This window comes from Neopelma chrysocephalum, unplaced genomic scaffold (genome assembly GCF_003984885.1).
Source record: "Neopelma chrysocephalum unplaced genomic scaffold, ASM398488v2 Primary Assembly neopelma1_69, whole genome shotgun sequence".
Lineage (NCBI taxonomy): Eukaryota > Metazoa > Chordata > Aves > Passeriformes > Pipridae > Neopelma > Neopelma chrysocephalum.
In genome coordinates, this window is record NW_020897729.1 from 566,897 (window position 1) to 587,801 (window position 20,905).

At 45.3% G+C, this 20,905-nt stretch overlaps 1 protein-coding gene across 2 annotated transcripts; it reads left to right on the forward strand.

Annotated features, from left to right (window-relative positions):
• Positions 1-1,000: 1,000 nt before the first annotated feature.
• On the forward strand, positions 1,001-18,428 carry UTS2B (urotensin 2B). Of its 2 annotated transcripts, none has more exons than XM_027685718.1 (6): positions 1,001-1,043; positions 9,323-9,540; positions 11,735-11,836; positions 14,761-14,798; positions 15,977-16,070; positions 17,806-18,428. In XM_027685718.1, exons 2-6 carry the CDS (start codon positions 9,417-9,419, stop codon positions 17,829-17,831), a joined length of 384 nt encoding a protein of 127 aa, XP_027541519.1. In that variant the 5' UTR covers positions 1,001-1,043; positions 9,323-9,416; the 3' UTR covers positions 17,832-18,428. The 2 variants fall into 2 exon arrangements, with proteins under 2 accessions (XP_027541519.1, XP_027541520.1); XM_027685719.1 differs by lacking the exon at positions 1,001-1,043 and adding an exon at positions 7,528-7,633.
• The last annotated feature ends 2,477 nt before the right edge of the window (positions 18,429-20,905 follow it).

Sequence of the window (20,905 nt, forward strand, 5' to 3'; positions counted from 1 at the left end):
TGAACAAAGCTTTAAGGCTGTCCATTCCAGTGGTCATGCACTTTACTCCACACACACAGCTCTTTGCTTAGTCTTCAGTAATGAATTTGTATCATATTAAGTTACCTGTCTAGAGACCAAACCAGCAACATGAATTAGTTATAATCTGCACTGCATTCAAGAAATGCCATGTTGGACTGATGTGACTTTAGCTGCTGTTATGGGGCACACTGTTTTCCTGGCTGTGTGTAGCTACACTAAAGCAAGATCTGGTACCTGATGCACAGAGTCACAGCAGAGTAGTTCCTGAGTTTAGGTTTTTACTACACAAATTATGGGCTCCTCATACCTTCCTGTAGCTCCCTTAGTAATGCAAATGTATTTGTTCTTGCAGGATGTGCTGAAGCTCACTCATAGCTGTTGGATGGTGAGCTCTGCAAGGACCTAAGGAAACTACAGGTAGTCAACATAAGTGACATTAAGTTCTTGGTGCTGAAAATGAGGGAAACATCTCTAGCTGTCAGAGCACAGAAAGGATGGAACAGGCTTCTGGGAGGGGTAACACAAGTTCAACTGTCAACCCTGTTCCCTAAGGCAGCGTGCTACACACCAAAGTATTTTCTCTGCCTTCTTGACATCAGACTTCCCTCTCATCTTAGCTTGATTTTTGAGGGATGTACTCAGATGAAATCTCTGAGATTGGAAGAAGGCATGAATCACGTAATGATTATAAAAGATCCAAAAATGACCACAGCAGGACTGAGGATGAGATGGAATCAAACAGAAACCAAACAAATTATTGATGTAATGGTAGTACTGCAGCAGCATCACATCTTATGCTCCCAAAGGTCTCCTCAGTGTGGCTGATCTCAAATCACCCTCCCAACCCTCAATTTTGTCTACAAGCTGCCACTTCTAGGCAAAAAGCATGGAAGGTGTTTGTTCTGCTGGATTGACATCAGCTTTTCCTGTGCAAATTCTACAGCTTGACAAATGGTACATGTTGCTGTGGGTAGATGAATCTCAATAAAGCTGGGAAGACCATCTGCTTTCTTTTATTCAAGGTAATAAGACAATGACCTTTCAATCTTTTATAAAAGTAGGTATTTATTCTCACAGGAGCTTCTGTTGGAAGGTAAGTCCATATCATTTCCCATGACAAATGCAGAATTTGAGCTGAAATGCACAACACACATCCTTAACTCTTCTCTCATGAAGTAACTTCACTTAGAAGACAATTTTCAGGGCTCTAATCCAACCCCCTATTCAAAGCATGACTGGCTTCAAAATCTGATGAGGTTACTCAATGTCTTGCCCAGGTGAGTTTTGAAAATCTCCAAGGCTAGAGATCACACCACCTCTCATTGTAATTTTTCTCTTTGTATCCAGGTGTACTTGTCCTTGCTGCAGCCTGTGACCCTGGACCCTTGTCCTTGCATTGTGTGCCTTGTTTGGCTCTGTGCTTTCCAGCAACTATTCTCCATGACAGACCCCATATACCAGGCACACCATGACCTGTGCTCCACTAGACAGCTGTGGGCAGGGACTCAGAGATGGCACTGCAGCTGAGACTGTGCCACCACACAAATGTTAAACACCAGGGAGCTCCAGCACTGGGCACTTTCCCTACCTGCATCCAGGCATCTGATCCTGCCCCCAAACTGGAATAAACCCAGATTGTAATGCTGGTGCATGACAGAACACTTTCCCAGCTTTCACAGCTCTGAAAACACTCCTGAAAGAATGTGCAAAGTAGAGGCTGAAACTGTCAAAAACAGACAAAAGCAACACAATCTGGATTGGCCCTCAGAAAAGCCACAGAGCTTTGAGGAGCAGGGGCTGCCAGGCAGAGCATTGGGACTAGGAGCTAGGAGTGCTTTATGCTGCTAAGCACTTTCTCCAGGCAGGGAGAGACAGTTTTGTTCTTGTTTCTTAAATAAACTGGGCACCTCTCCAAGTCTCCTGCTGTCATCTGAGGTCAACAGGATAACAACAACTGTGAAATAAATTAAGCCTCATCAAGATGTTCACTTTCAACAGAACAGTCTTTGTTAAAATTTCCTTAATGATGGCAAAGCTGACTTCCAACTGATGAGGCTGCTGTCGGAATAGACACAGAGGATAATGACCATGTGCATCCATTAATCCCAGGCGGGAACGTGTGCATCCATTAATGGTCAATGCAAAAGGATGGAAAAAAATGGTTCTAAGTGTCTCTTGTCATCGGGTGCCACAAAAGTCCATGTCCAAAACTCTGGATCAGCAGTGACTGACCTTCCTGGGGATATGGGCTTTTGTTTTTCTCTCTAAAATCAAACTCCTTGTATAAAACCCAGCACAGGACTCCATTCTATCTTCAGGAAGCCTAAGGGATGCAAGCAAATTATTCTCCCTTGTGATAAATAAAAATCAAGGTTTGGGGGCTCAAATAGGAATTGCCCCCACCCTGGGGCAGGGATGCTGCAGGGCCTCCCATGGAGGGAGGCAGGGGATGTAGGGATGCAGGGGAAAACCAGACAGGGGAAAAAGAATAACACTTCAGACATTAACCTCCCTGCATTTCTAAGGTAAGACACTTCAAGAGAGGTTTGAAGTCCTGTGCCAGAAGGGGTGGATGAGAGGAAGCAAACATTACAACACTGGCAAAGAGCACCAAGAAGCAGGTGTGTAATTTCCATAGGTAGCTGAATGGTGCCTGTGGGAATCCAGGCTTTCTGAAGAACAAGGGGAGCAGAAACCTGCAAGGATTAAAGTATTATAAAGCTCACCAGGGGTAGTGAATGGGGTGATTGCAAAGAACGAGCAAAGAGGAAACTCAGCTTGTGCTTACATGTAACATAACGAGGGGCACTAAAAAATCAAAAGCCATGCCTTTACAGAGCAAGGGCTTTTGCTGACTGTCAAGTTGGAGAGTAAACCTTTGCATTCTGAAGTCAGGTATGTATTCCAAAAGTCTCCTTTAGAGAGAAGTAAGACTAAAAGTGGTACATTTGCTGCATTTTTCTTCCTCATCCTTTCCTTACTCTTATGTCAGAAGAACAGAACCCACCCAAATAATGTTAGTCACTTGGTGCTCCACAGAGAGTTGCCTGCAGGCCCACAAGAATCCTAACAAATGTGGCAGGTAGTGGTGAAGCACCTTGGCCATTCTCAGCTAGTCAGTCATTACCACCTGGATGAAACCACAACACACTGATTTTGTAAGAGGGAGTTTGATGGGGCCTGAAGTCACTGTAGTTTTTGCCTAGCAGTGACTTTGCTATATTCCACTTGGAAAAATTTCTAGCTCTACCTAAACAAATCACCTCATATGATTGCACCTGCCCACCCTTTTCTAGATTAAAAAAAAAAAAAAAGGAATAAAAAATTCCTGTGTTATCACTTGTTTCCCAAGCTGCAGGGTGGTAAGCAGACCAAAAGGTGAGGGATGGATATGTCCTACAGCCTCAGCCGGAGCCCTTGTTTCAAGTCATGATTTTGTATATGCAAGTCTGCACTCAAAGCAGTGGTGTTCGCTCAACAAAACATTCTTTTGCATGTGCAGAAGTCTCACGGATTCTCAGCAGCTTGGGGTGCAAATGAAAATCTAGGTAAAAAGACAGGCTCTCCAAAAGGTAAGATTTGTGATTATCTGCACAAGTTTCACCAAAACACAACAGATCTGTGTATCCTCCAAGCCTCCCTGTAGTGATAGTTTTCCAGAAAAAATGGGCAACATTTCTCAATAAGCCAAAAAAACAGATGGTAACTGAGAACAGGAAGAGGGAGAAAAGGGAACAACAGTGTGAAAGTTGGCACTATTAGCAGATAGAATTGACATCTACAACCTTAAAAGTGCCCCAACCAGCATTTTTATTGGGCAATTACCCAGCCTTCTCTTTTTGGCCATGTTACTCAAAGTAATACATGCACAAGCTGCATTCATCATCCCCGATGAAGACAAGCCTTGCAGAAAGTGAGTCAGAACAGAGGGGAGTCGAGCTCAGGGTAAATCTGATGGTATAACCAGGTCATTCCAGATCACACCTCTTCAGGCCACTGTCCTGGCATGGGGGTCAGGTTAGTCCTTACACACCCACACCAATATTTACCATTCAGGAGCATCACTGGAAATGTGTTTGAGACCAGCAGGTCATGGCACATTTCAGAGCAGAAAAGGTTTCTATACTGCCTTCCTCTCCTCACCAGGAACCTCAGCCAAGTAACCCCACTCGGTAGGGACAGGATGCTGAATCTGGAGGAGGTGCTTCAGCTCAGGATTAAGAGGCAGAGGTGAGAATGGTACCACAACTTCCTCTGCTCCCTACTTTTTCTCCACAGGCTGCCTCTTCCCACATCCAACGCCTTTACATTCCTGAATTACTCTTTCAGTCCCTCACTCCAGGATGATATTTTGGAGCTGACTTGCTCTCTGAGAAATTGGATGGTTTCCTGACAGACCTCAATGTGGGTTTGAAAGCCAGACAAGGCAGCCCAGCTGCACTTCTTATCCTCCACTGCCCTAACCTTGAGGAACTGGTTCTCTGTGATAGGAGCTGGTGACGCTTCCCTTTTTGTGGCCCTTGTTTGCCTGAAGTGAGGTGGCAGCTTGAGCTGCTCTACACTCTGCCTTGGACCTTCCCCTTCTCTTTCTCTAAGCAAAGACACAGTTAAACCACAGCATATAATTTTATGTCAGTAACAGGCCAAGCAACAGCTGAGTCCCAAAGACAAGCACGTAGAAGGGGGAACAAATTGTATGAGTCAGACTAAAAGCTTCATAAATATTGACTGGTTTTAACAGTCCCCTAAGGAACAGAGAATCTCATTTTACAACAACATCTCCCTCCCTGTTAGGCACTCCCTCCTTTCAGGGAGCTGTGAGGGGGACTACTCTCCTGGCTTGTAAGCACAACATTTTAATTCCTTTCTGCAGTCAACTTGCCCTGTCAGGGACTTTGCACCCCACATCAGCAGAGTATCTGAGCACCTTCCAGTGGTGCTTTAAATAACAGACTGGAGTGGGCTTTGTTCTCTCAAGTTTGCCCCAGGGTAGAGGTGATTCAGGCAGAGGAGAAATCCGACATTAAATATGTAAGGGATGAAAGCTGAAGAGGACAGGCATTTTAATACCTTCTCCTCTGGTTCCTACCAGGTGAAGCACAATTGGAGACTCAGAGGAGCAGATAGATGCAATAGAAATATAGACAGACAAATGGGGAAAAGTCTACAATGGTGATACAAGCAAGGAAGGCAGACATTATGAAAGAGAGAAACGACTTGGCTACAGAAGATGGAAACAGCTCGTTGCATATGTAAATAAATAGAGGTGATAGAGGGTGGAACAGGAGGGTACACAAGTCACTACCCAGGATGGGGAGCAAGATGACTCCTGCCTTTCTGACATTGTGTAGGAAGATCACTTCACCCCTGCTGTGCATGCAGCTCCCTTTTCTTGCCAGCTAAAAAGCTCACCAACTTCTCACTGATTTGATGGCACTTGCAAGCCCCCATTCTGTCTTTCCCTCTACAAGGCATGTCCACTCCCCATTTCCAAATCTCTTTCTAATTCCCCACCCTCATCTTATTATTAGGAACATTCTAGGGAAGAAAACAGTGATGCATGAAATCTCCCCATATGTATCACACAGTATGAAACCCTGTCTCTACCACCTGAGACTAGTTACAACCAAGTCCCATCTTTGGTGCAAAGACTGAGTAACAGTTCATATGTGCCTTCTCCTAACCTTAAGTAAAGAGACTTCCCTGACAGGCCCTCCCTCAGCAGGTTGTTTGCTGTGGGACAAAACAAGCTACGGTTAAGTGGAGACCATAAGACAATGACAAAGCCTGTGGATGCTGATGAGGCTCACCTGGAATACATGATGCATGTGGTGTTTTTATGTGTCCTCAGGAGGCTCTGAAAAAGAAAAGAATATTCTCTCTCTCTCTCTCCAAACCCCAATGTACAGCATACAAAGTGGTCTGGAATCCTGCCACTCCAAGCTGGCTCTGTAAAATATCCTTTTTATGTTCTGTTTTCAACAACTCAACACTGCCTCCTACATCTTACAAGTCAGTCAAAACCCACACTGAATTCCACCTGTCTGAGGCTTGGTCTGAAACAGTGGGATTAAACTCAGGATGGGTTATTTGGGGACTGCATCTCTTCTAGAGACAGCCCTAGTTTCATTAGAGCTAGTGGCAAAGCTCAGAGTAACTTGAGAGAAACTGGGATTTTATGTAACATACCTGAAAGCCTTCATCGCTCCAAGGTCCACCTGGCAGAGGAGTCTGTGCACAGAGGGAAGCTGAACAATTCTAGGAAGATGATATCAGAGGGCCAGCTGTGCCCTAGGGAACAGGGAGCCAAGTGCAATGGTGCTGACAGCAGGACAGGGACCCATCCCAAAAGGGGCAAGCAGGGCGGGATCAGAGACTGCAGCCAGATTCAGTCAAGAGCCCCAGGAGTCAGGGGAGCCCATGATGATGAGGCAGATCCCGGGTCAAGATGGAAGTCAATACACTGGCCAGCATCAGGCCTGATGACAGCAGTCAGGGACAAACACAGCTCAGTGAACACCAGACCGTCCACAGAGATGGGACACATCTGAGGTCAAACAGGGAAGTCAACTTGCAGGTCTGGGTCCAGATCAGCAGGGACCATGTGCAGGCAAAGACAGCTGAGCCCCAGACCAGCATTCCTCCAGCACAGCTCAGGGAAAAACAGAAGTGGACCAGGGCTGAGCTTAAATAGGCCTCCTGAGCTGATGGGCAGAGAGGGTTGTGAGGCCCCAGCTGAGGATGCTCAGGACTATTAACACCCCCTGGGCCCTGACACACTTATTCATCTCTCTCATGCTCAGAGCTGGTGCAGCTGAATTTGGTGGCCTCTGCTTGGGCCAAGGTTTCTCCATTTCTGCCATCTGAACTGGTTGGCTTTGTCTGCACAGCTCTGTTGAAAGAGAAACTTCTACATGAAGAGGCTAAAACAGACTAGGACCTTGGGAGGTAGAGATGGAGCTCACATCTTTATGTTCTCATTGTCCTTGAACTCCAGACAAAAGTACTCAGTGGAGCATGTAGAAGACATTATCACTGAGTGAAGTAATAGGAAGAATATGGAGACTATGTTGTTTTCCTATTGAGAATAAAATACATAAGAACAAAATGTAATAGTATTTCCAGAACCTGGACAAATGTGCAGCAGAATTTTCCAGGTAGAAATCTTAGAGAAGCTCAATGCTGCAAATCAACCATCTCATAACTTCAAAAAATGCAAAAATTCTACCAGTGCTTGGCAGCAGCTGCCAGACGTCTATCCACCAACCCATTGGATGAGAGCATCCAGTAATCTTCCTTCTCATATGTAAATGTAGCATGGCAGTTCCTCACCTTCACCAGAGCCTTCATTTGAAAGGTCTGGCACATTCTATGCATGAGCTGCTTTGGGGGCTGAAAACTGCAGTGATCCAGAACTGAAGTTTCTCTGCAGTGAAAGAGGAAATCCCAGGAATAACTCATCTTCCTGAAAGAGCCTGCCAATAGCCCATGAGATCTGATAGCCAAGGGTTGGAAAAAACAGTCAGAGATCTGTGGATTCTGCATAAACTGGAAAAACCCACTTTCTGTATCAAGGCAAAGTCGATTTCACAGCACATCTCTAGACAAGCTGGTAAGGACCTGGAAAGCCACTTATCACCAAGTTCAAATGGACCTGACCTTCCCTTGAGAATTTAGTTTTGTGTCACAGCTACATTGTCCACACTGGACTCCTGTGCAAGGTGGTGCTCATTAAGTTATGGCCTCTGCTTCATGGGGGCTACTTAACTCTGACCACTTTGAAACAGGCGGCTTAGGGAGACAGAGGTGACTGAAAAACTGTTCTTAGTGGGACATAGGTGTCCTTGAGTCCAAACAGAACTTTATGAAGAAGGGAAGTGCTTCAGCTAGCTGATCACTGTCTCACACAAATCTGAGGAAAAATACGAGTTTGGTTTATTTGTACATATTATATCTGCGGGGAAAATTTTGGAATATTTTCTCAGTAGAAAAGTATTCATTAAGAGAAGCATCGCATTCATTTTTAGAGACATGTCTTGCAAAAAATTTAAGCCTCTCCCCCTATACTTTTATTGATAATATATCAGATAATAAAATATTACAAGGGTTATTAAAAGGCTAGTCATTCAATACCTATCCAAGGCACAGAGCAAGTTGTAGGGAGAGCAGGGGACCAGAAGCCAAAAGCCCAAACATGGAAATGATACTAAGATGAAGTGCAGGTACCATCAGATGAAGCTATGTTGGGTAATCTGGCATGACGTGGTGTCAAAAAAGCACACACAGTGAGTCACTAGGAGTGTATGTACAAGTCAGAGCTTGGCCTGATCCTCTCCCTCATCCCACCACGGGGGGAGTGTGCCGGCAGCTCTGTTGTGCTTAGTTGCTGGCTGGGTTTAAACCATGGCAAGTACAGATGATTCAGTTCTGCATGAAAAGCAGAAGTGAAGAACAAAATTTAGTGCTGTTACTATTACAACATTTTCCTTGGTAAGGTAGTTATAGAAAGTAGTAGCAGGTCCCTGATCAATAGTGATGGATAAGCAACAAACGGAAGTCAAGCTAAAATATAGTCATGACCTGAGAAGACTTGGAATACGTACAATGTGCCTCTATACTTTGTTCTAAAATTATAAAATAAGGCTGTGTAGCCAGAACCAGCATCTGACCTTCCACTTCTTTTTTTTTCCCCCAAGAAAAAACTGAAGACACTTGCCCATCCTTGACGTATTCCATATCACTGCCAAATCTGCACTCCCCCACTCAAAATAATCCCAAAATAGGGTGTGAAGCCTTTCCCGTTGACAAAGCCATAAGTCACAGTGAGCAAGACACACTCGACATCCTCCAATCAGTTAAATGAAAAGAGCTCTACCCCTCTGTTTCCCACCACTTCAGCACTCATTATATCTCACATTAATTAATATAGGAGCTAGGAAGTGAGATGATAAATTACAAAACCCCATTAGCCTGATTCTGTCCAAACTGGGAAAATACGGCAACTTGTACATTAGACAAATCTTCCTTGCTAACGTGGGAGTCCTCATGTCTGAACTCCATTAAAGCAGCAGCCCTGAAAAAATATTTTTAATGTACGTATGTATGGAACGTATATCAACGTGCGTGAACAGTGCACGCCTGTGGGAACATCAGAATTCATTAGATCAGTCTGATATGAGATATATTGAACAGGTTCCATCTGACATATGTTACTGGGTTGTTCTGTCCACTCCCAAAGGAGTGAATCATATTGACAGGTTGAATTATATCTCAAGAGATATTTTTCTCCCCTCCTCCAAAGGCCATTTGCAATCACGGCACATCCACTGCCTCTTAAAAGTGAGCTCATCTGGCGCTGGGTTTCATTGAAGTCCTCCACCGTGCCTGAAGGAAGAATGCTTCTGGGCAGTGGGAACGTGGAGAAGATGTGGTCTGTCCAGCTGTGTCTTGGAGTGCTAACCATCCTGACCATGACTGTGTGTGTCCCATCCACACATGGAGAACCTTTTTTACTACAAGGTAAGCTGGAATACAGACTACGTGACGCAGGTAGGTGGTTATGCTTTTGCTTTGCTGCTTGCCATGGCCAATGCAACACTCCCTTATCTGGGAAAGGAAACAAAATGAACCTCAGGCTGCACAATCAATTAACATGGGTGCTACCGAGAGACTTGTTCATATCAGCATGAGCTAAAGCTGTTCCTCTAATCTGCAGCTGGTTGCATGACACATTCTGCTAATGAGTGAAAATATCAGATCTGGTGAAATCTGGTAAGGGTAGCTCTTTCTCTCCCATAAGAAAATCTCCAAAGAAAAACATTAAAATATCAGAGAGTAGCAATTCCAGTATGTACCATATGAGATTTGACAGCTCATAAATGTCAGTAGTAGAGTGCTGCTGAACTTTTTTTTCTTCACAGAACTTCTTTTTATATGTTCTTCTCCCATAATTTAAATTAGTCTTAGCTTGAACTTATACTGCAAGGAAATGTCAATCATTAACGTTCTTTCTTAAAGAGACTTGGCAGTGGAAAAAAGAATGAGCAGCTAAATATAGCCTTGAAAATAACGTTGCTTTTCAAATGTTTTTCATCTTATATCACCTATTTATTTTTGTAATGACAACCAAAATATCCCCAAGGCCAAGCTATCTAAATATTGCTTGTGTTTATCTTGTACTAGAGTGTTTATAGGGTGTTTTTTTTCCTGTAGCAAATCCCCTGAGCAAGTAAAAGTAGGTATTTTAAAATTATAACTGTCTTTCAGACTTAGGAACAAGGTTTATAGCACTCCATGCTAATTGCAAGTTTTACACAGCATGTAGCTTTTCTCGCTCCCTTGGGTTTATTTCTAGAGATCACAATCAGGACCAGAGGCTTCAGCTGCAGCATGAGGCAGGGTTGAGTCTGGCCAAATACTTGCAGCATTGCTTTGTCCAGCATCCCTCTGCTTCTGCAGATTTATGTGACTTTAGCTAACAGAGCTGATTCCCATATACTCTTGAGCATCCTTTAGGCTCACCTGGTGTAATGTTTTGCCTCATGTTTATCAAAAATAATTGCATTCATCCCCTCAGAGCTCTGTAGGGCTGATGGCTATTTGAGACTGTTTTCTCCTTTCTTACCTCCCTGAAGACATTGAGATGAAGTCCTAAAGATCCTGGAAGGAGAGAAAATAAGCCTTTCTGTATAATTTCGTAGTATTTTCCATGGATTCTGTAGGCATCTTCCAGGGCTTTGTAGGGTCTGGGTGTGGAACAGGGGTGTTCAGACCAAAGATTTTGTGGAATGGCCACTCTACCTATAAAGTCTGGCTCTTATTCTGTCATTATCAAAAATGAGTGCAACATTCTAGTCTTATAAGACTCTGGAAATCTGTTGAGCAGAGCTGAGAGGGTCTCTTCAGGGCACTGATTAGTCCTATCCTGTGTCTGTTGGTTTCTGCCAAACCCTTGACCTTCACAACCATTCATTTGAGGGCATAGCCACAACCACTACAGTAAAACCACTGAGAAAGTTCCCTAAAGGGGCCTCCTACAGGGGTCCAAATAGCTTTAGAACAGCAGCTTGGGGAAGTTTTTCCTGGAAAACAGAAAAATTCTGCTTGGTCTTGCTTTAAGCTCCTCCACACTTGGTTCAGGAAGAATCCTGCAGTACTGTTGGCAGTCAGATAGAGCAGCCCCCAGGCTGAGTGAGCGCAAGAATGGGCTGTGGGGCTTCAGGGCATTTCAGCTGTGGTACCCACACATGAGCCTCTATCGGTCCTGGGAAGGTGCATGGTGTGAGTGGGGGTAACACCTGCAGTTTTGAGAAGAGAGGATCCTGTGGGTTGCTTGTCTGGCTTTGCAGAGGCATCCACTACACCCGCCTTCCAGAAGAGGTTGGAACTTCTAAACGAAGGTGATGTCTCCAGCTCTCTGCAGCCAGCCACGCTGATGAGGCTGCAGAGAAACTGGCCAGCAGCCCGGGGCTGGCAGGGAGGGCTCCCCATCCCACACCCTTTCACTGCGCAGCCCTCACTGCCTGGACATTTTATTCTGTGCTTACACACCTTCCTTTTCCCCCGAGCTCCTTCTACCCTCATGAGTGCTGACAGGAGACATTTTCCTTCCACTTCTTAGCCTTCTTAATGTGATTAAGAGATTAATTGAATCAATTGATTAATTGATTCTTAATTTGATGAGATTGAGGAAGATGTGTTTTATGTCCTGCAGAGAACCGAGTGCTTCCAGAGAGAGAAGACACAAATCACGAGGACACACTGCTGAATCTGCTTCTTAATAAGAAATTTGCATGGCGGAGGCCAGAAAATGTTGGTAAGCAAAGGGGATGGGAGATCTCCACTTCTTGAATCTGTGTGTGCATGAATGCAAGGAACCTGATTCTCAGGTTTCTCAGAAATACCAGCTGCTCAGAAAGCAGAAGCACCCGGTATGGTGCCTACATGTGATTAATGTCAGATGTTCTCCATCATGGGGCTCCTGGACCTGCTTTTGCAATGCCAAAAAACACATACCCTAGATCCTCAGACACTCAGCATTGTGCTGGCAAGGGAGCATGTGTGCGTACATAAGTAATAACAAGAAGAGATTCTGCTGAGTCCCTGTGCACCTGATATCCCTGAGACATTGTGTTCAATGTCTGGGCTACAGGCCAGCTTTGGGAGTCACCTCTCCACCCACACCCCACACAGCCCCATGGGCTTTTGAGAGACAGCTCCGTATCTTGCTGAAACCAGCAGCATCTTGTGAGCACATGGGGCAGTGGGGTGGCACCAAAGTTGTGCAGAGATTGTGTAGGTGAGATCCCTTGGGGTCAAGTGTAGGCTGGGACAAGGGCATTAGGAGCTCCTGCCTGGGCCTAAGCCCCTGCTTACTGCTGGAGGCGGTTGAGACAACGGGATTTTCCCACACAGTGGAGACACCAAAGACAGGCCATGGGGAAGTTTTCCTGTTTGTGCTCTGTGAACAGACACCAAATTTAAAGCCACCATGTGGCTAAACTCAAACCTGCTGAAGAGAAACTTGGGCTTTCCCTGACATTGGGCACCAAATGGATTACAGGGGTCAGCTGTTCCCACGGCCACTGCACCCAGGGGAGGGTTGGAGCTGTACGTGGTGGTCTCAGAGCAGGAAGCTGCCCTTCCCTATGAAAACAGCTGAGAGCAGGGCCCAGCAAAAATTTTGTTATGAAAATCCATTCATCAAACTCACTCGGTGATCTTCCCCAGATGCTTGTTAATGCAGCAAGGCAGTGGTTAAACAAACCTGGGACAAATAAATAAACACAAATAAATCAAGTCCTTATACTAACAAAGGCATCTTCTTGCAAAGAGGATGCATTCAAGAAATAACATTTTTATGATAGGTTTATGGATTATTGCACTTATTAGTCCTGGAGGAAAGGCTGCATTTTATGCCAGACAATTGAATATAATGAATCTCTGAGCAGAGCAGAGACAGAGGATTTACAGCAGGCAGTTTCTCAAGGCTTCATCCATAAATTAACTTCCTTCTCCCTGCCTGAGATAATCTGTTCCCAATTTCGACCGCTGTTCATTTTCTATTCATAGCAGTCATTGGCCAAACTTACAGTTTGCAGAAAGTCAAGGCAAAATAGGCACTTGAAACTCTGAAAGAGGTAAAAATGTCTATAATAACAATGATAACAACAACACCTCCTAAGTGGCACTTTTGACTTACAGATATGCCAGGATCTGTCTCTCTACCTTACGGATATGTAAAGACATACTTAGGAGGAATCTGACCGAGGTCATTGCTGACAATGCCAGGAACAGAGCCCACACCTCCTGACTCTCATCCCCATCACATCTCTCAAACTGAGTCCTGATGTGATGGATTTGCTTAGGAACTGTTGCTTTTACTGGCAGTTAAATATCTGTCAGAAAATATTCTGGATTTTCAACAGAATGGTTTCCTTCTTGAAGGAAAAACCAAGCAAGCAGTCAGCTCTTTCTTGGAACCCTCCTGCTCAGTTTCAAACATTAAAAAAAAAACCAAACCAAACCAAAAAAACAAGTCTGGCAATGTGTCTGTGAGTTGAAGTCTTATCTGAAATCTGAAATCAAGGGGAATTATGTCCTAAATCCCCTTGACAATCCAGACCAATGCCTGGTGCCACATTAGGAACAGACAAAAGAGGCAGCTTCAGGGCTGTTTTTTGGCTTGCTTGTGGGGCCTAGCAGAGATATTCTTTAGCTCTTTCCTGGCTCTTCTGCTTATTTTAGTGCATTTTTCCCAAATGCACTAAACTAGCACTTAAAACCGGCTGATCATTTTGTGTTGCCCTCCCAGGAGAACCACTGCAGCCAGTCACTCAGCTTTAACTGAGCTCATGTATCTTATTAAAAAATTAAGTGATTTTGACATCAGTTTGATTCTGGAATAAGGTATCTCAGTCCTCAAGAGTAGTGAGACTGAAACCCCCTATTCCTGCAGCTTTCCCTATCATTAGTCCAGGCCATTCCCAATTCAGTTGGAGGTTTTAAATCCTGTTTCCAGGAACCTAATTCTCTCCTCCTTCTGAACAGGATGTCTCAGGGCAGTTCGTTCATCCACCTGCATAGCTTTTTGACAGTAGTACAGTACTGATTCGCCTTGAGATCTCTAAGTCTGATCTATGAAGCTGGCCCCCAGGTCCTTGTGCTCCCCCAACTTTTAGAGGCGTGGAATCTGTGCACTCACTGCTATGTGACTTTTCCTGTTGCTCCACTCTGCTAGCCCAGATCTTTGCTGACTTACAAAGCAGTAAGTTCTGTTAGGCTAACTCTGTGTGTTCTGACTTCTGCCTGCATGGGTGATGTGAGCATAAAGAAGTCCTAAAAGAAGAAATGAAATTTCATATAAAGGCCAGTGGCAGAAAAGCCTGAATTAGAGATTTGCTGTTAGCAGGATAAAATTAAAAAGCAGCAAAGAGGGTCACCTGAGTTGGCTTCACACAGTTAAGTGACCTCATTGGGCCAATTCCCCTATGGCCTAGTGAACAGCAAAGAAACCTCCCTCATAATGGAGAATTAGGATAAAGTCCAATAGGATTCAGCAGAGAAGACCCACTTTTCTGTCAGGTTCTGCTGTCATTCATTTGGAGATCACTAGTAGGAATTAAATGATAACTAGGTCTTTTCTTGTCAACCCCTGGAGAGGACAAATGAGGAAATGGTTTTTAATTGGAGCTTCATGAAGCAATGCAGATACTGACATTACTCTTTCCCTTCTTGCAGACTGGGAGTTGGCAAAGAAATTTGAAGAGCTTGAACAGGTGAGAAAAGCAAACGTACAGACACATAGAAGCATACATGTATGAATAGTTAAACGATTGTTTAAGCTGTCTTTATGCCATATCCTTCCATCTTTGCATCCTGCTGCCCTTCGTCCTGATGATATGATGTAAGCATGTATTGCACAAAGAGAAAAGGAGAACCTGGGCTACAAAAGCAGAACCTGGGCTAAACAGCTGCACAAGCTGGAAAAGGTGGAAAGAGAGCAAGGCTATGGATGAGTGCAATAAGAGCTGAGGCAGCTCCTGCCTCTGTCACCAGTGAAAGGCCAGTGAAGGCCAAGCCAGGAAAAAATTAAGCACAAATGGAAATCTCCATGGAAGAAAAGCAAGTGGGAAGAGGAAGTCATGCTTCCTTCCTAAGCATTGTATCAGCTGGCTGCAGTAGATAACGGGTTGAAGTTGGAGGGATAGTCACTGCCCACTTAAGCCAGAATTTTTTTCTGGACTCTTTGCTAGTAAAGGTGGCCCTACCCAAGGTCAGATCAAAGTGCACACACACACAGAGCATCCCCTATCTACATACAGTGCCCAGGAATAGGGAAAGGTCTGCAGCAACCTTGACACAGCTGCCACTCCCCAAACCCCATGAGCAGTGGAAGTGCTTTTTCTCCCCTTCTCAGATCAGCTGTTTGCGTGGATCCTGGAGGTTGGGGTAGGTTCCACATGGCACTTTTCACTTCAGACTGAAAAATCACAGTGTATCATGCCAGAGGGGAGGCTGCCAGCTTCTATGCTAGCCCTCGCTCCAGTGCTGAGGGATGTTAAACTCTGACTTTCTGGGGGCAACTCTGCCAGAGCAGAAGTCAGGATGGTGGCTGTAGAAGTTCACAGTCTGCTAGAAAATAGTAGCTATGGATGAAGAACAAATATGGTGGACTACCCACAATATAACCAGGGAAAGGTAGCAAGACCTGTGAGGGAGAGAAAGGAGGGACAACCCAGAGCAATGGAAGAGTGATGCTCTCTGCTGCAGTGGCTGGATGCCTGGAGACCTGCCTCAGCCCTATCTTGACTCTTAATCCAATATCCTACACAGCCTCCTGCCCACAGGGGTTACAGCCAGTCTACATGTACCTCCTTTGCCCTGCACTTGCCAGCACTCTGTGGAGCTCCTCATAATGGGGCCTTTGTTTACTGCTGTGTTTCTGTTTAAACAGCTGGAGAAGTTGAAGGATCAGCTCTCAACTGAGGAAGGGTCAGAGGTGGCCTATGCCTTGGAAAGTCTCTCAGCATCCCAGCCCAAAAAACGCGGTAGGTTTTGCGTTAGAGCCTTGCAGCCATCCTGTCCACTCTCATCTCTAGGGCTTCCTTTCTGCAGCAAAGGCAGTGACAGTAAACATGCCCCAAATATGCTGAAAAACATCTGGCTGGCAGCTTATCTGGCAGTCCTGGCCCTCTCTTGTCAATGGCTGGCTGGTTTAGCAGCTGGTGAGAAGGACTGTGTACCCAACCCTGCCTGCTGTCGAGGCAGATACAACTGGGTCTGCACACCAGGCCCTCATGGAGGCAGTCAGTGTCACATCTCACTTTTCACAGAGGAACATGGGGTTATGTGAGCAAAGAGTGCCTGCCCTGGAGGGGGTGAGTTCTGTGTGAACACGTCCCCACAGTGCACCCGTCGCTTTGCTCTGGGCACAAAGCTAGTGCTGAAGGCATAATGAGACATGTGGACTGCATGCGTTCCCCTCTGCCAAGGTCAATGCCTCCCTACAGAGAAAAAAGGAGCACTTGTTTCTGCTGCTGAAAACCAGCTAAAAAGATGTGGAAATCAACCAAGAATGCAGGGAACTAAGATCTGGTAGGTCTCCCAGTTGGTCTCCAAGCTCTGTCCAGTCCATAACCAGTGGCTCAGCAGCCTGTGGTACCAGTGCTCCTGCGAGGCTGCCCCTGACAAGCACAGGGACAATGCTGCTCACAGTGGCTTTCTGTGGATTCCTCCACAAAGCAGCAGCAGCAGCTGTGAACCAGAAGTCACTGATGACAGATCTGGCCTAAAAACAAAAGAGCTAGTTCTGCCCTTAGCCCACATGCTTTGTGCATGTGGAAGCTGACAACCTGCCAGACAGCCAAGAGAAAATTCCTTTGTGCAAGGCTTGCTTAAGTGCTTAGGTGATCCTTAGGCAATATGCAATTTACAAGCAACCCTGGAGGCTGTCATTAATTTGGCTAATGTAATTCATGCCCTCACCAGTCCTGGAAGTTTTAAAGATAGATAAAACTACTTCCCCTTGCCAGGTTTAAATCAGATTCTGACAGAAATTAAAACAGAGAATCTTTGTCTTCATCTAAAGTCCTTCCAGTCTGGGAGGAGCTCGTGTCTCAGTGTGAGCATTGCTGATTCAGGAGAAGCTTCCTTCCAAGATCCTGCTTTCAAAAACCAGGTAGAAATCTCTTCTCATACTTGATAATAGGAGACCCACATGGGATTCATGGATTCGTGCTGGTGATACAGCTATTTTTTCCAACACCAAAATATGCATCCTTCCTTAATCTAGTCTTCTTAGAAGATCCCACAGAGATCAGTGTTGTTTGGAGATAGTTAGTAGCAGAGTGGTAGTGACTGGGTCTTAAAAATATAAGTAAGGATCAGATCCAGTCTCTCCAAGTCAGTATCCTGCTCCTCCAGTCAGCCACAGGTGAAAAACCCCACACACACCTCTGAGGCAGAAAAACTGCTGGCCAGTAGACAAGAAATAAAAAGCTTGTTCCTGACATTGCTGAAGTAGAGCAAAAGGAACCCTTTTAAATCGAGCAATATGGAAAAAACATTTAGACCCCATGTTTACACTATGAGCAGCTAAAGAAAACACCTTCTAAAACTGTTATATGAAGTCAAAGCTGATAATTGAGGTGTGCCCAGAAACCATACTGCTGCCTTCACACCTCAACTCTCTCAAGACATGGGTCTTTTGAAACCCTCTTCCAGAGTGGGAAGCTGGAAAAAGTCCCTTGGATGCTAACATCTTTCTCTTGCATCCCTTTCCAGCCTGCTTTTGGAAATACTGCATCTGAAGGCTCATCAGGACTGGAGGATGAAGATGAGCCCTTCCCCAAACTGCCTGGCTGGGTATAAATGTGTTAAGAGTTTGTTCTGTTCTTTCATCGTGCTGCTAATTTGGATGCCATCCTCCATGACCACACCACAGCCAAGTCTAACAGGGACTGTGACAGGAGCTGGTAGCCCACTGCCACTCTCTGCTGTTCCTTCCTTCCAGGTTTACCCTACCATGGTCTTCTACTTGGAAGATGCTTCCCAACTTTCTGTGCTGTCCTGTGTGTGCCATTCAGGCTTATTGCCACTGTACACTCTCCCCCTTCTCACCAGGTCCCCTGAGGCACCAAACACTAACTCAGCTTCCCTGGGCTTGGGCCTCTGCCCACACCTGCAGATGTTGCTCACAGTGGTGTCTTGGTTTTCTGTTGCCTCCTACAAACAGGTCTGTGATGACCTAATGGCTGCTGTTGGGACAGGAAGGCAGGATGGGTGTGATGTGAAGGGCTCAGGGCTCAGGCTGCCTGCCTCAGCTTGCTGAGCCAGAGCTGCTCCTCACCATGTCCTGTCACTGTGCACAGGGGAGGGCAAGCACAGAAATCTGGATCTGTTGGATATCATTCCAATAAAGATTTTCTGTTGCACAGAAGCATGTGGTGTTTGCTTTCTCAGCCCCTGCAGAGGCCCAAGGGGCAGCACATTTCCCTTGATGTAGGCTCTTGTTACCTTAATGGTTCATGTGAAGTTTACAATGGAAATAAGGCTCCCATTAAACACCTAGAGTTTTAATGTGCCAGAGAGACAGACTCTTCCTTTTGATCAGGATCAGGAATGAGAGTTGGGTCTTCCTCACAGATGTGTGGGATGTTGTCCTCACAGGACCAGACCAGAACCACTGGTTTCTACCTACTCACCCCAAAGAGATGTTTTCAGCAGAGATTTTTGGCTCATCTGGCTGGTCAGTGCAGGGACTAGCAAAAGGGAGAGATCACAATCCATCAGTGATTCCTACATATATAAATATTAAGTCACAGTATCCACATTTATTTGCAAAAACAAAGGACCTCATTCCCGAAGGTGTAAATTCAGAATAAACCCTGATGTTAACTTTGAGGTTTGCAACAGTATAAATGAGAGCAGGAACTGATAGCCACTGTGGATTGATTTTGACTAGCATTGAACTTTCTCTGCAGCTCTTTTGAGCCATGTGATTTAACTGTAGCTTGCATACTACACAGTCTTCAAAACTTTACCTCTCCCAAAGCTGTAATTACCATCCCACACTCATTGCCTTGGGCGCTGGCAAGAAGAACACGCTTACCACAACAGTACCTTGCATGTACTTCATTAACAGGAGATCTATTCATCCTATTACAGGCCAAAGCCAGCATCTATGGAATAAAACCAGCTTCATTATATCAGTGAAGTCTAATGACATGCAAAATACAGTTTCCTGTTACCATTAATTATTTGTTATTTCCTTGGTAGTGACTTAGAACATATTTCCCATTTTCTGTTGCCTTTGTGCAAGGGAAAAGGTACGTGGGAGCACACTTTTACATACCCTCACATCAGCACCAAATCCAGGAAAAAATTATACCCTATGGACAAGAGAAGGGTCTCTCTTTCTTTAAGAGTTTGATGCTCCAGCTGAAAGGGAACTGTGTTCCAAGAGCTGTACTGAGTGCCCAAAGGTGGAGTTGAGCTCAGATGATTTCAGCTTGCAGGACATCCCAGTGCAATGAAAGGCCAGCTCAGCAGGCTCCATCTGTCACCTGCTTGCTGTAGCCATGCCTTCCTGACCCAGTGTGACAACCCATCAGCAAGCCAGGAAAAGGAATACAGTGTCTGTGGGTATTTAACAGCTTGCTCTGATCCTAGACACAGGAATTCCCTGGAGTGCAATGCATCCTGCTGTGTAGCAGTGATTTTGCTCTACATCCCATCAATGCAGTTATTTAAGTGCTCATGGCACCCAAACTACCCAACTGTTTCCTCACAGGCACTCCATGCTGCTGTATTAGCTGCTTCTGCTGCAGTGATGAGTTTGTGTTTAATGCAATTAATTGACTAATTAGAAGCAGAGGTGATGATGTTCCCCCTAGGCTTACCCTCTACATGTCACTGTGGGGGTCATGTCCTTTCCCCTAAACACACAGAAGAGAAACCCCTCTCTTCTTTGGGTGTCTGCTCATACCTTATTCATGCTTGGGCAGTCACTCTTGCTAAAGTTAATGACCCACAGGCAATAATTAAAGGGATTTCCTTGGGACATTCTAGTCGACCATGTTGATTTATTAGAAGAAAATCCTCACAGGCACCTGAATGGGTTTGCAAATCCAGGCAGCACAGGACAAATCCAGCGTGCGATGGATGCTGCAGTATATCCTCATTTCACATTTGTTGATCTCCACGCTATGCACAGTGGCTGAAGCCATCCAATATTGTCTACAAAAACAGATTGTGGTACTCAGCCTTTCAGACAGCATCATATTTTAAACAGCGCTTGCCAATTTACGGATTTTAAAGATGCTTTTTGAGCCAGAGGAGGTCTCAGGGTGCTCTGTGGTAGATGGGGCAGAGGAACGGAAAGACTGTTGCTTTCTCCTAAGTAATCCACACAGTGAGGTGGGAGCAGCACTGAAGCTTCCACCAACACCACCGCAGACACCTCTGTCCTGCTCTGCTTCCACATTGCCCTTTAGGTGAAGGGCATTTCTGCACACAGCTTTCAGGGTTTAAAACTCCCCCTTTTTTGGAAGCCCGGGCTAATGCCTGCCAACTGTTTAATATTTTTATGACTCACCAGTGTCTTTGAAAACCTGCTGTGTTAGCACTGGATTCCTCTGCTCTCAGTGTTCCAAAATATGTCACGCAATGACTCTGTCTATGCTGCTCTTGACTGACAGCTGTTTGGGTGGTCAGGTCATCCCTTCCATAATCTGACCATGCCCCTACATATGGCTGCCTTGCAAGCAGATAATCTGCAGACTGTCTGGATGAGCTCAGTGCAAGAAGATAAATGTTCCCTAAACCGCAGGGCAGGCTCAGGATGGGTGGTGGCAGTGCACTGCAGAGCACAGGCTCTGGGCTT

What these genes read in the sequence shown, in the direction of transcription:
- UTS2B (XM_027685718.1), top strand. Translation starts at nt 9,417, where the DNA reads ATGCTTCTGGGCAGTGGGAACGTGGAGAAGATGTGGTCTGTCCAGCTG. An exon ending in AGAACCTTTTTTACTACAAG is followed by an intron (nt 9,541 to 11,734) that starts GTAAGCTGGAAT and finishes TATGTCCTGCAG; the next exon opens with AGAACCGAGTGCTTCCAGAG. An exon ending in GCGGAGGCCAGAAAATGTTG is followed by an intron (nt 11,837 to 14,760) that starts GTAAGCAAAGGG and finishes CCCTTCTTGCAG; the next exon opens with ACTGGGAGTTGGCAAAGAAA.